The sequence below is a fragment of the Heptranchias perlo genome, chromosome 14 (assembly GCF_035084215.1).
Source record: "Heptranchias perlo isolate sHepPer1 chromosome 14, sHepPer1.hap1, whole genome shotgun sequence".
In the NCBI taxonomy this organism is placed as follows: Eukaryota; Metazoa; Chordata; class Chondrichthyes; order Hexanchiformes; family Hexanchidae; genus Heptranchias; species Heptranchias perlo.
In genome coordinates this window covers 9,314,224-9,329,994 of record NC_090338.1, presented here as the reverse complement: position 1 = coordinate 9,329,994, position 15,771 = coordinate 9,314,224, and the positions used below count along the sequence as shown (strand labels likewise).

Here is a 15,771-nt window from a genome sequence, read left to right as displayed (position 1 = left end):
GTTTCAGATTAATGTTTATCCATTCATATGTACGCAAGGTTGGACTTTTATTAACTGGGTGTAGGTCATATTTCACACTATTGGTGCTAGGGTTTTTTATACAATTAAATGGCGATAAATTCCGTCTATCTCAATTACTACAATTAAATGTATTGCCTTAACAAAGCGAAGTCCGCATTTTCAAACACATTCACAAATAGAAAGGAGAATTAATTTGTTGTCATATCCTGTTGCCATGTTGTAGTACCGGCTTTAATGGAGCGACTATACAAGAAGTCCGATTTCTCTGAACCAGAAGTGTTTATTTAGGTAAAGTAGATTCACGAACATCAAGATATACTTTTCAGAACATTGACAGTGCTACTTGCACCTTCGAAAGGCTCCTACACATATTGAGTAAAATAAGTAACATAGAAAGCTTATTGGACATAACACCAACCAATTAACAGCTTGAAATGGGTAGCTAAAAACGGATTTCAATGCTCAAGCCTGTCAATAGCAGCATTTGAAGTCTCTAATACAGTCCCAAAGTCCTTCCTAATCGTCCACTGTTGTTCTTCGGTTGCATTCCAGAAGGGCGTTTGTAACTGTTTCCATTTCCGGGCGGTATGGGCAATACGCTTTGCCTATTATCACATTTGCCCGTGCTTCAGCCATCGTCTTCATTCAGTTCTATTCCATTCATCCAGAACTACTTCTATGTGCAGAGATGAGTACTGAAGGATGAAGAATCCGCCGGAAAATAGGAGTCATGTTTTATTTTTTAAAAGTGCAGAATCTTCTACCAGAAAACTGAAAAAAACTATCAGTTATAGTGGGGTTAGCAACAATCCTGTCCAGAATTGCATCAAATATTCGAATCGGCTTGTAATTTCAGAATACGAGGCATGTCAGGTAAATTAGGCAGGTGACACACTTCCCACTCAACATCCAGGAGCATAGTGGAGACGTCTATTTATCTGCGGAAGCATATCATGAGAAATGCCCACGATTCAAGTCTATTCGTAGACTACGATATTTCTGACGCACACTTACGTTTCTCATTTGGAAAACATGCAATTGGACTATACAGATTTGAAGCATCCTGATACACACCGAGGTGTTACTTGCATTACATTATATTATTCAGTTAAGTTGGGCAGAGTACGCAGAGCAGATAGACTCTTTTGTCAACCTGCTCATCACATTGATGGAAAATCACTACTTCGATCCGTTATGTATCCATTCAGAGCTCCTATAAGGCGTGCGAATGTATTTCCACGACCCTCCTGGGGTCAGGTTCCACTTCGCTTTTAACCGAAGTGACCAACCCTCCCCCGTATTGTCCCGAAGAGCATCTTTCAATTGAGGAGTGCTCCAAATCCCACTGCCGGTTTCCGTATATCTGAAAATAGAAACGAGAAACCAATTTTAGACATTTCTTTTATCATATACAGCTATTCTAGGTATCAGTGTGACATTACTGTGCGAATAACACGGGTTGTTTTCACACATATCAGCACATATTTACATTGGCACAGCAAACGTTGCACTAAAGCATCTTTAATTATTTCATATAAGTCATCTACTAGATTTCAAAATTTGCCTCAAATTGCATTGGACATAACTAAACAATTGTATCTTGCATTTCTACTTAACAATATTTTATTTACCTGCATTTTTTCTAGTTGTTGAAAACCTGGTTCATTGGTAGATGGGAACAATTCAGCACCGCAGCTGTTCATCTTTCTGGATAGAACTGTAACTGGTTATGAAATGTTCAATCTGATTTGACCCTGTTGCCTTATGTGGTTTTGACCATTTATATATTCATATGGAGGGTTACCTCCTGGTATCAATTCCCCAATCGTATTTACTTTGTTCAACTTCGTTCCCCTCATATTTTTCACGCACGCATACACTGTTATGTACTGATGTAATGCAATGCGCAGAGTTCATTGCAGAGATGCAGTGTGCAAAATGTTTTTGATATTCTTACGCATTGATGGGTAATACTTCACATGCATCAGTACTGTATAATTTTCCATTCTCACGCGCGAATTCTCAATGGAAACAGTTTTGCTCATTGTTTTTTACTGCTGAAGTAAAGATAACTTTTCGTTCGTGTATACCTTATACTTTATCGTCCATGGATGATACAACTAATAAAATGAGAAAAATCCAATATTGCTAACGCGAATTGTTTCTTCATGCCCCAATAATTGGTTATATTGAAGTTTTTAATCCATTGATATCAAAGATTTACTAGCCTACCTCCCATATATGGCAACATTAAATCCATGCCTACCCGTTGCTGAATTGATACTTCCTGACTGGTAGCTTTTTCGCGCAGCAGCTGTAGCTTTTATATACATTCGACTAGAAAAATGATTATTCATGGTGCAAAAAAACTAAAACATTCTCTTTTATGGGGCAGTAGGGTCTTGGCGCAAATGTGATGCCCCCTCCCAAACTGCAACATGAACGACTTCAAGTCGAGTATATAACAGGTTATCAAAACTCCCAGAAGTATACGTTTTCTTGACCCGCCCGGTGTCTGGCAGGTCTGCAGTCACAAATACCGGGACCAAGACTTTGTAATAGTCAATATTCCAGCGGATAAGCACCTTGGTCCAATCAGTCATAGCATAAAGGGCATCTGTGACTGTGGCTTGGCAGTAATAATTTGTGGAACTCCCCACCTAACACCACTGTCGGGGTACCTTCACCACATGGACTGCAGCAGTTGAAGAAGAAGGCTATTCTCCACCTTCTCAACTAGGGATTGACAATCAATGCTGGCCTTGCCCATATCCAGAGAATGAATAAAAGGAATATGGATTTTTTATTCTAATATCTTCTGAGTTCACCGTTTGGAGTCAACTTGTTTTTTTGTTTCAATATCGTTTTTTGTGGACCAGACGCTCCGCTAATTTTGGTCGTGATGCCTCTTTTAAGGGGAAGCGCCTATATGAAGCTCAGTGCGGTTAGACTCTTCAATTCAACTGGCCTACTAAAATAGGATCCGTTCTTGTTATAGCTCGCATGATGGCTTGGTAGTTCAATAAGACATCAGGTTTGGTTCCGAGCCCGATACAATAGGACAATCTCAAATGCAATGCTTGGTTTCTGCTGAGCCAGCATATCTTAGTTAGGTTGGCAGTCGAGGCACAACGTGGGCTGAACTGCCTCTGCACCAAACAAGAGTGTGACAAATATAGGCTACAATAACAACTTGAATTTATGCAGCGCATTTAACGTAGCAAAACGTCCCAAGACTCTTCACAGGACCGTTAACAAACACAATTTGACACCGAGCCACATAAGGTGATATTACGACAGGTGACCAAAAGCTTGATCAAATAGGTAAGTTTTAAGGAGTCTATTGAAGGAGGTAGAGAGGCTGAGAGGGTTACGAGGTAATTTTAGAGTTTAGCGTCGAGGCAGCTCAAGGTAGGGCAGCCAATGGTGGAGCGATGGAAATCGGGGAAGTGCAAGAGGCCAGAATTGGAGGAGGGCATAGATCTCGAAGAGTTGTAGGGATAGAGGATTGCAGAAATAGGGAGGGGTGGGGCCAATGAGGGTTTTGAAAACAAGGATGAGAATTATAAAATCTAAGCATTGCCGGACTGGGAGCAAATATAGGTCAGCGAGCACAGGGGTGTTTAACATAGGAACCTTCAATTTGCCACTTTTCAGGTTAACTGGTTAATTGGCGTAAATTCCTCTCAATAGTATTAATCTCTTTTCTTCTGTAAGCAGCCAATAAACGTAATGTTCTCAGCAAATGTAATAATATTGTCAGTAGTATTATTCTCCACAGCTTTCACAAGCTATGGAGGAGAATACTTGTAGCACTATCGTAATTATTGGAAAAATAGGCGTTTCAGGAAAGATCACTGATTCATGTTTCTCAAGCAGAGATTTTTTCCCCATTTACCAATATCATCAATTGCAATACCAATTGTTAGCCTATCTGGATAAGGCACACGTTATACCATGAGCTGCAATCTTCTCTAACAGCCTCACACAAGGAATGTCATCAAAGTGGTTCGTCTTTTCTGATTGAATGTAAGGTTTTTTTGTTGTAACAAAGCGGAGAGAGTTTAATTCTACATCTGGCTGTCGTAGAGCTAATGTGGGACTGCCTGGTGTACTGGGGCTAATATGAAAGTATTATTTCTTTCTCCAGCATCACCATCCCTCAACTTGATGAGTCAGCCAATTTATCCAAAACTGTACAATTAAGACAAAGTATACAGTACGCAATGCTGATTTTATCAGGAGGTTAAACACAACCGCTAACAATGAATAGGATCCGCATTCATCAATGCTTTAATACTAATAGAATGCTCAGTTTGGGTTCCGTCAGGACCACTCGGCTCCAGACCTCATTACAGCCTTGGTACAAAAACGGGCAAAAGAGCTGAATTCCAGAAGTGAGGTGAGAGTGAATGCCCTTGACATCAAGGCAGCATTTGACCGAGTGTGGCGCCAAGGAGCCCGAGTAAAATTGAAGTCAATGGGAATCAGGGGGAAAACTCTTCAGTGGCTGGAGTCATACCTAGCACAAAGAAAGATGTTAGTGGTTGTTGGAGGTCAATCATCTCAGCCCCAGGACATTGCTGCAGTAGTTCCTCAGGACAGTGTACTAGGCCCAACCAACTTCAGTTGCTTCATTAATGACCTTTCCTCCATCATAAGTTCAGAAATGGGGATGTTCGCTGATGATTGCACAGTGTTCAGTTCCATTCGCATCCCCTCAGATAATGAAGCAGTGCATGCCCGCATGCAGCAAGACCTGGACAACATCCAGGCTTGGGCTGATAAGTGGCAAGTAATATTTGCGCCAGACATGTGCTGGGCAATGACCATCTCCAGCAAGAGAGAGTCTAACCACCTCCCCTTGACATTCAACGGCAATACCACCGCTGAATCCCCCACCATCAACATCTTGGGGGTCACCATTGACCAGAAACTTAACTGCACCAGCCACATATAAATACTGTGGCTACAAGAGCATGTCAGAGGCTGGGTATTCTGCGGCGAGTGACTCACCTCCTGACTCCTAAAAGCCTTTCCACCATCTACAAGGCACAAGTCAGGAGTGTGATGAAATACTCTCCACTTGCCTGGATGAATGCAGCTCTAACAACACTCAAGAAGTGGAGATGCCGGTGATGGACTGGGGTTGACAATTGTAAACAATTTTACAACACCAAGTTATAGTCCAGCAATTTTATTTTAAATTCACAAGCTTTCGGAGACTTCCTCCTTCCTCAGGTAAACATTTACCTGAGGAAGGAGGAAGTCTCCGAAAGCTTGTGAATTTAAAATAAAATTGCTGGACTATAACTTGGTGTTGTAAAATTGTTTACAACACTCAAGAAGCTCGACACCATCCAGCACAAAGCAGCTGTCTTGATTGGCACCCCATCCACCAACCTAAACATTCACTCCCTTCACCACGGGCGCACCATGGCTGCTGTGTGGACCATCCACAGGATGCACTGCAGCAACTCGCCAAGGCTTCTTCGACAGCACCTCCCAAATCCGCGACCTCTACCACCTAGAATGTTAAGGACAGCTGGCACATGGGATGAACACCACCTGCACGTTCCCCTCCAAGTCACACATCATCCTGACGTGGAAATATATCGCCGTTCCTTCATCGTCACTGGGTTAAAATCCTGGAACTCCCTACCTAACAGCACTGTGGGAGATCCTTCACCACACAGACTGCAGCGGTTCAAGAAGGCAGCTCACCACCACCTTCTCAAAGGTAGTTAGGGATGACAATAAATGGTGGCCTCGCCAGCGATGACCACATCCCATGAACGAATAAAAACAAAATACCTAGCCAGTTAGAACCATTGAAGTCGACACCTGTTATTTTATGGGTTATACTACACCGGTTAGACCAAACCTGCAGTGATACGTGAAATATTATTCAAGACACTAGAATAAAATGATGTGTATGCTTTAGGGTTTGCATTAGGTTAGGTATCATCGTCGCTTGGTCAAAATCCTGGAACTCCCTATCTAACAGCAATGTGGGAGTACCTTAACCACACAGACTGCAGCGGCTCAAGACGACGGTCACCACCACATTCTCAAAGGCAATAAGGGATGGCCTTGCCAGCGACGCCCACATTCCATTAATGAATAATTAAATAGGATCATAGAATCTTAGAAATATATGGCATAGAAGGAGGCCATTCAGCCCATCATATCTGTGCCGGCCGAAAAAGAGCTATCCAGCCTAAACCTACTTTCCAGCCCTTGGTCCGTAGCCTTGTAGGTTACAGAACTTCAAGTGCATATCCAAGTAGTTTTTAAATGTGATGAGGTTTTCTGCCTGTGCCACCCTTTCAGGCAATGAGTTCCAGACCCCACCACCCTCTGGGTGAAACAAATTCTCCTCAGCTCGCCTCTAATCCTTCTACCAATTACTTTAAATCCATGCCCCCGAGTTATTGACCTCTCAGCTGAGGGAAATAGGTCCTTCCTATCCACTCTAACTAGGCCCCTCATAATTTTATACACCTCAATTAAATCTCCCCTCAACCTCGTCTGTTCCAACGAAAACATCCCTAGCCTATCCAATCTTTCCACATAGCTAAAATTAGGAGGCAACATGCTCATAAATTTCCTCTGTTCCCTCGCTAGTGCATTCACATCTTTTCTGTAATGTGGTGACCAGAACTATACGCAGTTCGCTAGCTGCAGCCTAATTAGTGTTTTATACAATTCTAGCATAACCTCCCTGCTCTTATATTCTATGCCTCGGCTAATAAAGGACAATATCCCGTATGTCTTCTTAACCACGTTATCTACCTGTCCTGCGACCTTCAGGTTGCTGTGGACATGCACACCAAGATCCCTCTGTTCCTCCCATTTATTGTGTATTCCCTTGCCTTGTTTGCCCTCCGCAAATGCATTACCTCACACTTCTCCGGATTGAATTCTATTTGCCACTTTTCTGCCCACCTGACCAGTCCATTGCTATCTTCCTGCAGTCAAGAGTTTTCCTCCTCACCATCAACCACACGGCCATTTTTGTATCATCTGCAAACTTCTTGATCTTGCCCCCTACATTTAAGTCTAAATCATTAAAATAAACCACAAAAAACAAGGGACCTAGTACTGAGCCCTGTAGAACTCCACTGGAAATAGCCTTCCAGTCATAAAAACGTTGACCATTACCCTTTCCTTCCTGCCACTGAGGCAATTTTGGATCAATTTGCCACTTTCCCTTGGATCCCATGGGCTTTTACTTTTCTGACCAGTCTGCCATGTGGGACCTTGCAAAAAACCTTAAAATCTATGTGGACTGCAACAAATGCGCTACCCTCATTAACCGTCCGTGTTACCTCCTCAAAAGGTCAATCAAGTTAGTCAGACACGACCTTCCCTTAACAAATCCATGCTGACTGTCCTTGGTTAATCTGTGTTTTTCTAAATGATGATTAATATTGTCCCTCAGAATTGTTTCCAATAATTTGCACACCACCGAAGTTAGGCTGACAGGCCTGTAATTACTCGGTCTATCCCTTTCTCTCTTTTTAAACAACAGTACAATGTTAGCAGTCCTCCGGCACCACACCTGCAGCCAGAGATTATTGGAAAATTATGGTCAGAACCTTTGCTATTTCCTGCTTTCATCTCTTAACAGCCTGGGATATATTTCACCTTACCCTAGCGATTTATCTACTTTCAAAGATGCTAATCCTCTTAATGTTTCCTCCCTCACTATCTCACTATGTTTATCCTATCCAATAATTCTCACTCCTCCTCCTTAACTACAATGTCTGCATCGTCCCCATCGTTTGTGAAGACAGAAGCAAAGTATTCATTAAGAACGATACTCATGTCTTCTCTCTTCACACACAGGTTACCTTTTTGGTCTCTAATAGGTCCCACTCTTTCCTCAGTTATCCTCTTGCTCTTTATGTATTTATAAAACATCTTTGGGTTTTCCTTGATTTTACTTGCCAATATTTATTCATGCCCTCGTTTTGCTTTCCTAATTTCTTTAAAAAAAAATTCACCCCTGCACTTACTATACTCCTCTAGGCCGCATTGAACTCTCGGTATCTGACATAAGCTTCCCTTTTTGCCTTATCCTACCCTTTATATGCCTTGACATCCAGGTGGCTCTAGATTTGGGAGTCCCACCCTTTTTCTTTATTGGAACATATTTGCTCTGAATCCTCCCTGTCTGCTCCTTGAATGCCTCCCACTGTTCTGACACTGATTTACCTTCAAGTAGCTGTTTCCCGTCTACTTTTGCTAAATCACATCTCAGCTTCTTAAAATTGGTCTTTCCCCAATTGAGAATTTTTACTCCTTTTCTACCTTTGTCCTTTTTCAAAGCTACACTAAATCTAACTGAATTATGATCACTGCCACCAAAATGCTCTCCCACTGATATTCCTTCCACCTGCCCAGCTTCATTTCCTAAAACTAAATCCAGAACTGCCTAAAATTAAGTCCAGAAGAGACATTCTATTTGTAAAGAGGATGAGCTACATTAGAATGCTCCCACGGATTAAAGGTTGTGGTTAGGATGAGAGATTGAACAAGTTGGGGTATTTTGAGCTTGAATGGGGTAGAGTATCCCGGGGATGATGCAATCAAAGTGTTCAAGATTGAGAAGGGTCATGATAAGGTAAATAGTACTGATTGTTTCTACTAGGAGGGAGATCATATTAAGAGCACACAAACGTAAGATAATGGCAGTAAGAATTTAAAAGTAGTTAGAAATTATTTAATTGCATACGATGGTTAGAATATGTAATTACAATCAAAGAATTATTGAATGATGCAGCACAGATGGATGTCATTCGGCCCATCGTGCCTGTTGCCAGCTCTTTGAAAGAGCTATCCAATTAGTCCCATTCTCCTGCTCTTTCCCCATAGTCCTGCAAATTTTTCCACTTCAACAATTTATCCAATTCCCTTTTGAAAGTTATTATTGAATCTGCTTCCACCATCCCTTCCGGCAGTGCATTCCAGATCATAACAACTCGTTGTGTAGTAATATATTTCCTCATGTCGCCTTTGTCAATTACTTTAAATTTGTGTCCTTTGGCTACTGACCCTTATGCCACTGGAAACAGTTCCTCCTTATTTACTCCAACAAAACCCTTCATGATTTTGAACACCTCTCTCGCATCTTCCCTTCTCTGCTCTAAGGTGAAGAAGCCAAGATTCTCTAGTATCTCCAAGTAACTGAAGTCTTTCATCCCTGGTACCATACTAGTAAATCTTTGCTGCACCCTCTTAGAGGCCTTGATAACCTACCTAAAGTGTGGTGCCCGGAATTGGACGCAATACTTCATCTGTGGTCTAACCAGAGTTTTATAGAGGTTCAGCATAACTTCCTTGCTTTTGTACTCTATGCTTCCATTTATAAAGCCAAGGATGCCACATGTCTTTCTAACAGCCTTCTCAACTTGTCCTGCCACCTTCAATAACTTGTGTATGTACACTCCCAGGTCTCTCTGTTTCTGTACCCCCTTTAAAATTATACCATTTAGTTTATGTTGCCTCGCCTCATTCTTCCTGCCAAAATTGAACCACTTCACACTTCTCTGCGTCATATTTCATCTGCCATGTGTCTGCCCATTTCACCAGTCTTTGTCCTCCTGAACTCTGTGACTATCCTCCTCACTGTTTACTACATTTCCGACTTCCGTGTCATCTACAAAGGTTCAACTTATGCCCTGTATACTTAAATCCAGGTCATCAATATATATCAAGAAGAACAGTGGTCCCAACGCCGACCCCTGGGGGACACCGATGTACACTTCCCTCCAGTCTGAAAAACAACCGTTCATTACTGCACTTTGCTATCTACCCCTTAGCCAATTTCGTGTCCATGCAGCAACTGCCTCTTTAATCCCATGGGATTCGAGTTTGCTAACAAGTCTATTATATGGTACTTTATCAAACGCCTTTTGAAATTCCATATAGACAACATACTCTGCAACAGGCGATTGGTGAAGTAGAGTGGTGAAGTAGAGTGCACACTATTTTAAAGAGAATTACATATTTGCTTGTAAAACTGAAATATTATAGAGTATAGATAGCGAGAAAAATAGTGAGTTCATATTAGGTAGCTCATCTGAAGAAAGCACCAGCACAGACTTGAGTCAAATGACCTGTTGCTGTGCTGTAATGTTCTTTGATTCCGTCAACGCACTGGGATATATTAGAAAAGCTTAAGCTCAGCAGCCAAGAGAGAAAGTTTAGGAGAACATCACCAAGGTGTATAAAATGTTAAATTGTACACATGTAACAAACTTAGAATATTATCCGAGAATAATTCATATTAACAGGACAATGATCTAAATTTAAATTAGTGAAGCGTTAAGTTAGAACAGAGATTAGAACTTGTTTTTACCCAAAGAATAATAAATGTTTGTAATAGGCTACTTATCAAAGATATCGAGGTAAAAAAAATTAGGGAAGTTTAAATTACTTTTGAATGTTGGTTGGAGAGCTAGAATACCACAACGATGAGCGTAATGGGCCGATTGACTTTTTATACTATTTATTTGTTATTAGGTTGCACTTTATGTTGCGTTTCATTTCTATTGTAGAATAGGTTAAATGTATACAGACCAATTTGACCACTGCTTGTGTTAGTATAATTTCCACACAACCTACTGCATTTATTTATCAGTTCTGGATTTTCCTTAACCCTCTTTACCTAAAAATAATGTACTGAGCATTTTCAATTTTCTAAAACAGTTTTACTAACCATTATAAAAACATGATGTGGAGATGCCGGTGATGGACTGGGGTTAACAATTGTAAACAATTTTACAACACCAAGTTATAGTCCAACGATTTTATTTTTAATCCCATAAGCTTTCGGGGGCTTTCCCCTTCCACACCGCCTGAGGAAGGGGAAAGCCCCCGAAAGCTTGTGGGATTAAAAATAAAATCGTTGGACTATAACTTGGTGTTGTAAAATTGTTTACAATTCTAAAAACAGAGCAGGCTTCAATAAGTTTGTGACTATTTTGTTGCCAATTCATATAAATTGCAATGTACAAGATGAATTGCATAAATATTTCACAACAAGCAGAAAATTAAGCTTCAAATGAAACTTCTTTGTTGTTGTTAACCTCTTCTGTTTGTCGTTTATATTACATGGGCTCCGGAAGACTGGTTAACATAATAGAGCAGTTCAAATTTAAATGATGAAATTTATAATAATAAAATGTTATTCACTGATGGTAAAAGAGTACATAAAAATCTAGGTCTGTAGCTTTTTTGTAAATAAAAATATTTTGGGTTGTATTTTCTTAATTTAAACTGCACTATAAATCTTTGGCTGTCACGACTTATTTGAACAATACAATCTGAAGCTTTTCAATAAGATCGCCATCATTGCCTGTTTATTAGTACGAATACGATCATGGATTCTGAAATGTTTGGAAACACGTCTCACCTCAGCGGATTCAATATTACCCTTAATTGGTGTCTTCAGTGTATTTCCATTTTCTTGCGGGACGCACGATCCTGTCTTGATATTAATCATCGGTGCAGACGAGCCATGCAATTTTAGAAACATAAAATCTTTCATGGTTGGATCTGGATTCACTTCATAACCAAATGGTGGAGGGAGGGTGTCGCTTTCGTACAACCCTGTAAAATGTGGTGCTGACTGAAGATTCACACCAGCCTTATGAATCCCATGCCTCGATTCCTTCTGCAGTGAAGCAGGCCAAGAATAACTGCAATCATTCATCCCATTCCTGCCTTTGTGGACCTTAATTGCGAGGATTATAATAGCCATTAGAAAAACTAACGAGATGGCAGCAAAAGATATAATTAAATAACGTCTCAAATCGGACGCCCACGGTTCGGAATCCCCCAACATGCCGGTAGTGGATGCAATTTCAATATTACTATCCAACACTGATAAGGTGATGCTGACTGTTGAGGAAAGGGATGGCTTTCCACCGTCCCTGACCAAAATCACGAGTTTTTGTCTGGGTGAATCTTTGAATCCAAAACGTCGGATAGTCCAGAGTTCTCCGGTCTCTGGAGATACAGTAAACAGGCTTTCATCGGTAGGCCGAAGAAGTTGATAGAAAAGGTGCGCGTTCTGCCCAGAATCAGCATCGGTGGCCGTGACCTTAGCGACTAAATAACCCGGATCAGCAGATCTCGGCATTGTCTCCTCTGCTCCAGAACCTCTATTTGACACGGGCGATAGGATCACAGGGGCATTATCATTCTGATCCACGATGATCACATCCACAGTTGCATTGCCGCTGAGAGAAGGGGATCCAGCATCCTTTACTTGAACAGAAAGCTGAACATGTTTCAGTTGTTCGTAATCAAACGAGCGGTGAGCAAACATCACACCGTTGGCTGAATTCATTGAGACGAAAGTGGACGCAGGCAAACCATGTATCAGGCTATCCAAAATGGAAAAAGACAGATTGGCATTTTCACTGAAATCTGGATCAAAGGCTGACACTGAACCAATAGAACCACCAATACGGTTATTTTCCGTCACATACATAGCAAACGAAGGCTGCGTAAAGCGTGGCGGGTTGTCATTTACATCGGAGACTTGAACTCGGATAGTTTTCTCATTTGTTAGCGGAGGAGAACCTCCGTCCCTGCATGTGATTGTAATGTTGTACTCAGGTACTTTTTCTCGGTCTATGTGATCAGCAAGCACCACTGTGTAGTAGTTATTAAAAGAGTTGTCAAGATTAAAGGGAACGTTTTTGGCGATATAACAGAGAACGTTACCCCTCTCTTCAGTATCCCGATCTGTTATTTTTAAAAGAGCTACCGGAGTTCCTAAAGGAGCATCCTCTGCGATCGGACTGGAATTCGAAGTTACAGTTATTTCAGGAGCGTTATCATTAACATCAGTAACCTTTATTAGGAGGGTGCTGTAAACTGGCACTGCATGTGGACCTCTATCCATAGCTTGCACCGAAATTTCATAATCCTTTGCCTCTTCAAAGTCCACAATGCCAACGACTCTGATTTCCCCGTTTTGGGAGTTTACCCTAAATAGGCGACGCACTCTATCTGGAGTTCGGTCACCGAGAGAATACGTTATCTCACCGTTTATGCCTTCGTCTATATCAATGGCATTTATTGTCGCTATTAAAGAACCGTTCGGTACGTTTTCTGCGATGGTGATCTCGTACACGGCCTGTTCGAAAACAGGAGCATTGTCGTTCACATCAGACACACTGATAATAATTTGGGTGGTGCCGGATTTTTCAAGGGTCCCTCCGTCAATTGCAGTCAGCGTTAACCGATGAGTTGCTTGCTGCTCTCGGTCGAGAGGCCTTTGAAGTAATAACTCTGGGGTAACAGTATGTTTATTATCCGTTTTTAGTTCTAAAATAAAGTGCTCATTTTCGCTCAGTTGGTAGGTCCGGACACCATTGGTTCCCACGTCCGGGTCCCGTGCGCTCTGGAGTTGGAAGCGCGCTCCGGCCGACACATATTCGGAGATTTCGAAGTGGAACTCGTTGCTCTGGAAGACGGGTGGATTGTCATTTGTGTCGAGAACCTCAACTTCCACACGATACAGCTTTAACGGATTTTCAACCACAGCCTCCAACGTCAGTACACACGTTAGGCTTTGTTCACAGAGCTGTTCCCTGTCTAATTTATATTTTACGAACAATACTCCGGTGTTTAAATCCACGTCTAGATATTGCCTTTTGTACTCCGATACAATCCGAAACCGGCGAGCGGAAAGCTGCCTCACAACTAAACTCAGGTCCTTAGCAATGTTTCCAACAAAGGCACCAAGCTCTAATTCTTCAGGAATTGAGTAACGGATGTTCCCACAAACTGAATCCGAGACATATACCAGTATCAAATAAAGAACGCGCCACTGTGACAGACCGTGGTTTAGCGTGTAGGCCATTTATGGACGAACGTATTGTAAATCTAACTGCCCGATTCTCCGATTAATTGTACGGCCTTTATGTTTAGAAGGTATTTGTTCATTACCCTGGTTTTTCAGTTGAAGAATTTTGTTTTGCGTGCGGCGCCGAGATGGATTTCTTTGGCAAAATCGGTGAGAATATTTGTACAAATACCTTATAATTTCGCGGACCCTTAGAGGTGAAGGAAGACCGTGGATTGACGAGTGCTGTTTCCTCGACACTGCGCAGCGTTTGGTTTTGGGGGAGTGGTGCTGGATCTCCAGCCACATTGCTTCACCTCATTGGTAGACAGCGACACAAAGAGACTCGGCCAATAATAACAGCAAACACTCTTAAAGTAACAGTGCCTCTACTGAACACCGGAAGAATTGCTTTGTACATTTAACACTGTGCAACTTTAATTGATGTTGCTGTTCTATTTCCTAATTTCCGAATTTATTAATTCGGTGCCGTTATTGTAGGCTCATATAACTTACCATGAATTTGACTGGGAACTTCTACACATAGTTCCTTGTTGAAAAAAAATCATGGTGTATATTCTTCACCTAATTGCAGGGAGGTCCTCGAGAACAAAGTAATTTATTCCGCAAAAATAGTGTTATTTGCGTTGATAAGTTGTTAAGATGCTTTTATAATGTATTTATATTTCTGGTGATTAAAGCACCTGCAGTCAATGTTATACCTGTAACAACGATCATGTGAAATATTTTCCAGACCTAAGTGGATGCTTAACCAACAATAAATACTGTTTCATGTATTCGTTTGGAATAATTAGGAGAAGTATTGTTCAGTAATGGCACACATTTTTTGCCTTGCTTTATAAGGTATCCGAAAGAACGGTACATTCTATGATGTATGTTTATTGTAAGTTTCCACAGTTACGCCGAACGTCATCTGGAACAGGATACTTCTCCTGCAATGTAGTATTCCCAATCAGAACAAAACACACACCTATTGTGTATAATATTCCTATTTGATATGGGTTAATGATCAAGCATTAAAGAATTGTATTTAATGGGTAGTTGCCTCCAACTTCCGATATAAATAAATTCAGAAAATATAATTCATTGTTTTTTTTTCCCGAAAAGGGAAAACTTTCTGAGACCACACACATTTCTCACCAATAAATCTTGGAATTTAGATTAAGGGTTACTCGACACTACGGTCAGACACAAATAATTGAATAAAGCATTTAAAACGAGCTAATCATCTGAACATTTATTCTGAACGTCGGGCCATCACAGGGCCAGCATCAATGGATGTGGCGTGTTTTTCATTAGTAGGCAGGATTAGGGATTCTTTTGGTACAATGCTTTTGATTCTTACACTGAAAAATAAATATGGGCAGGGGTCAGTTCCAACAATGTATATATCTTTTGAGCCCGATTTTACGGCATTTGACAAGAACACGACCGAAAACAAAATTCACACCGTGTCAAACTACATCTTTCGTTGTTGTCGTTTATATAACCTGACTCCAGGTAATATCATAGAGACAAAAAAACATTATTTGAGGAAGAAAAGCCGGTTCTGGCCTATTTCATAGATCAATCCCACACAGCAACCATCTTCAGCCAGAAGTGCCAAGTAGATGCATCATATCGGCCTCCTCCCGATATCCCCAACATCACAGAAGCCAGTCTTCAGCCAATTCAATTCACTCCACATGATATCAAGAAACGGTTGATGGAAATGGATACAACAAAGGTTATGGGCCCCGAAAACATCCCGGCTGTAGTGCTGAAGACTTGTGCTCCAGAACTTGCTGTGCCTCTGGCTAAACTGTTCCAGTACAGCATCTACCCGACAATGTGGATAATTGCCCAGGTATGTCCTGTCCACA

General features: G+C 41.3%; 1 protein-coding gene across 1 annotated transcript in view; it reads right to left on the bottom strand.

Moving 5' to 3' along the window:
• Window positions 1-213: 213 nt before the first annotated feature.
• LOC137332645 (uncharacterized) overlaps window positions 214-15,771 on the bottom strand; it is a 141,187-nt gene continuing 125,629 nt past the window's right edge. Inside the window, exon 5 of the mRNA XM_067996603.1 lies at window positions 214-1,384. Within this exon, the coding sequence (XP_067852704.1) occupies window positions 1,235-1,384 (150 nt within the window). The 3' untranslated portion in view covers window positions 214-1,234. The remainder of the gene's footprint in view (window positions 1,385-15,771) is intronic.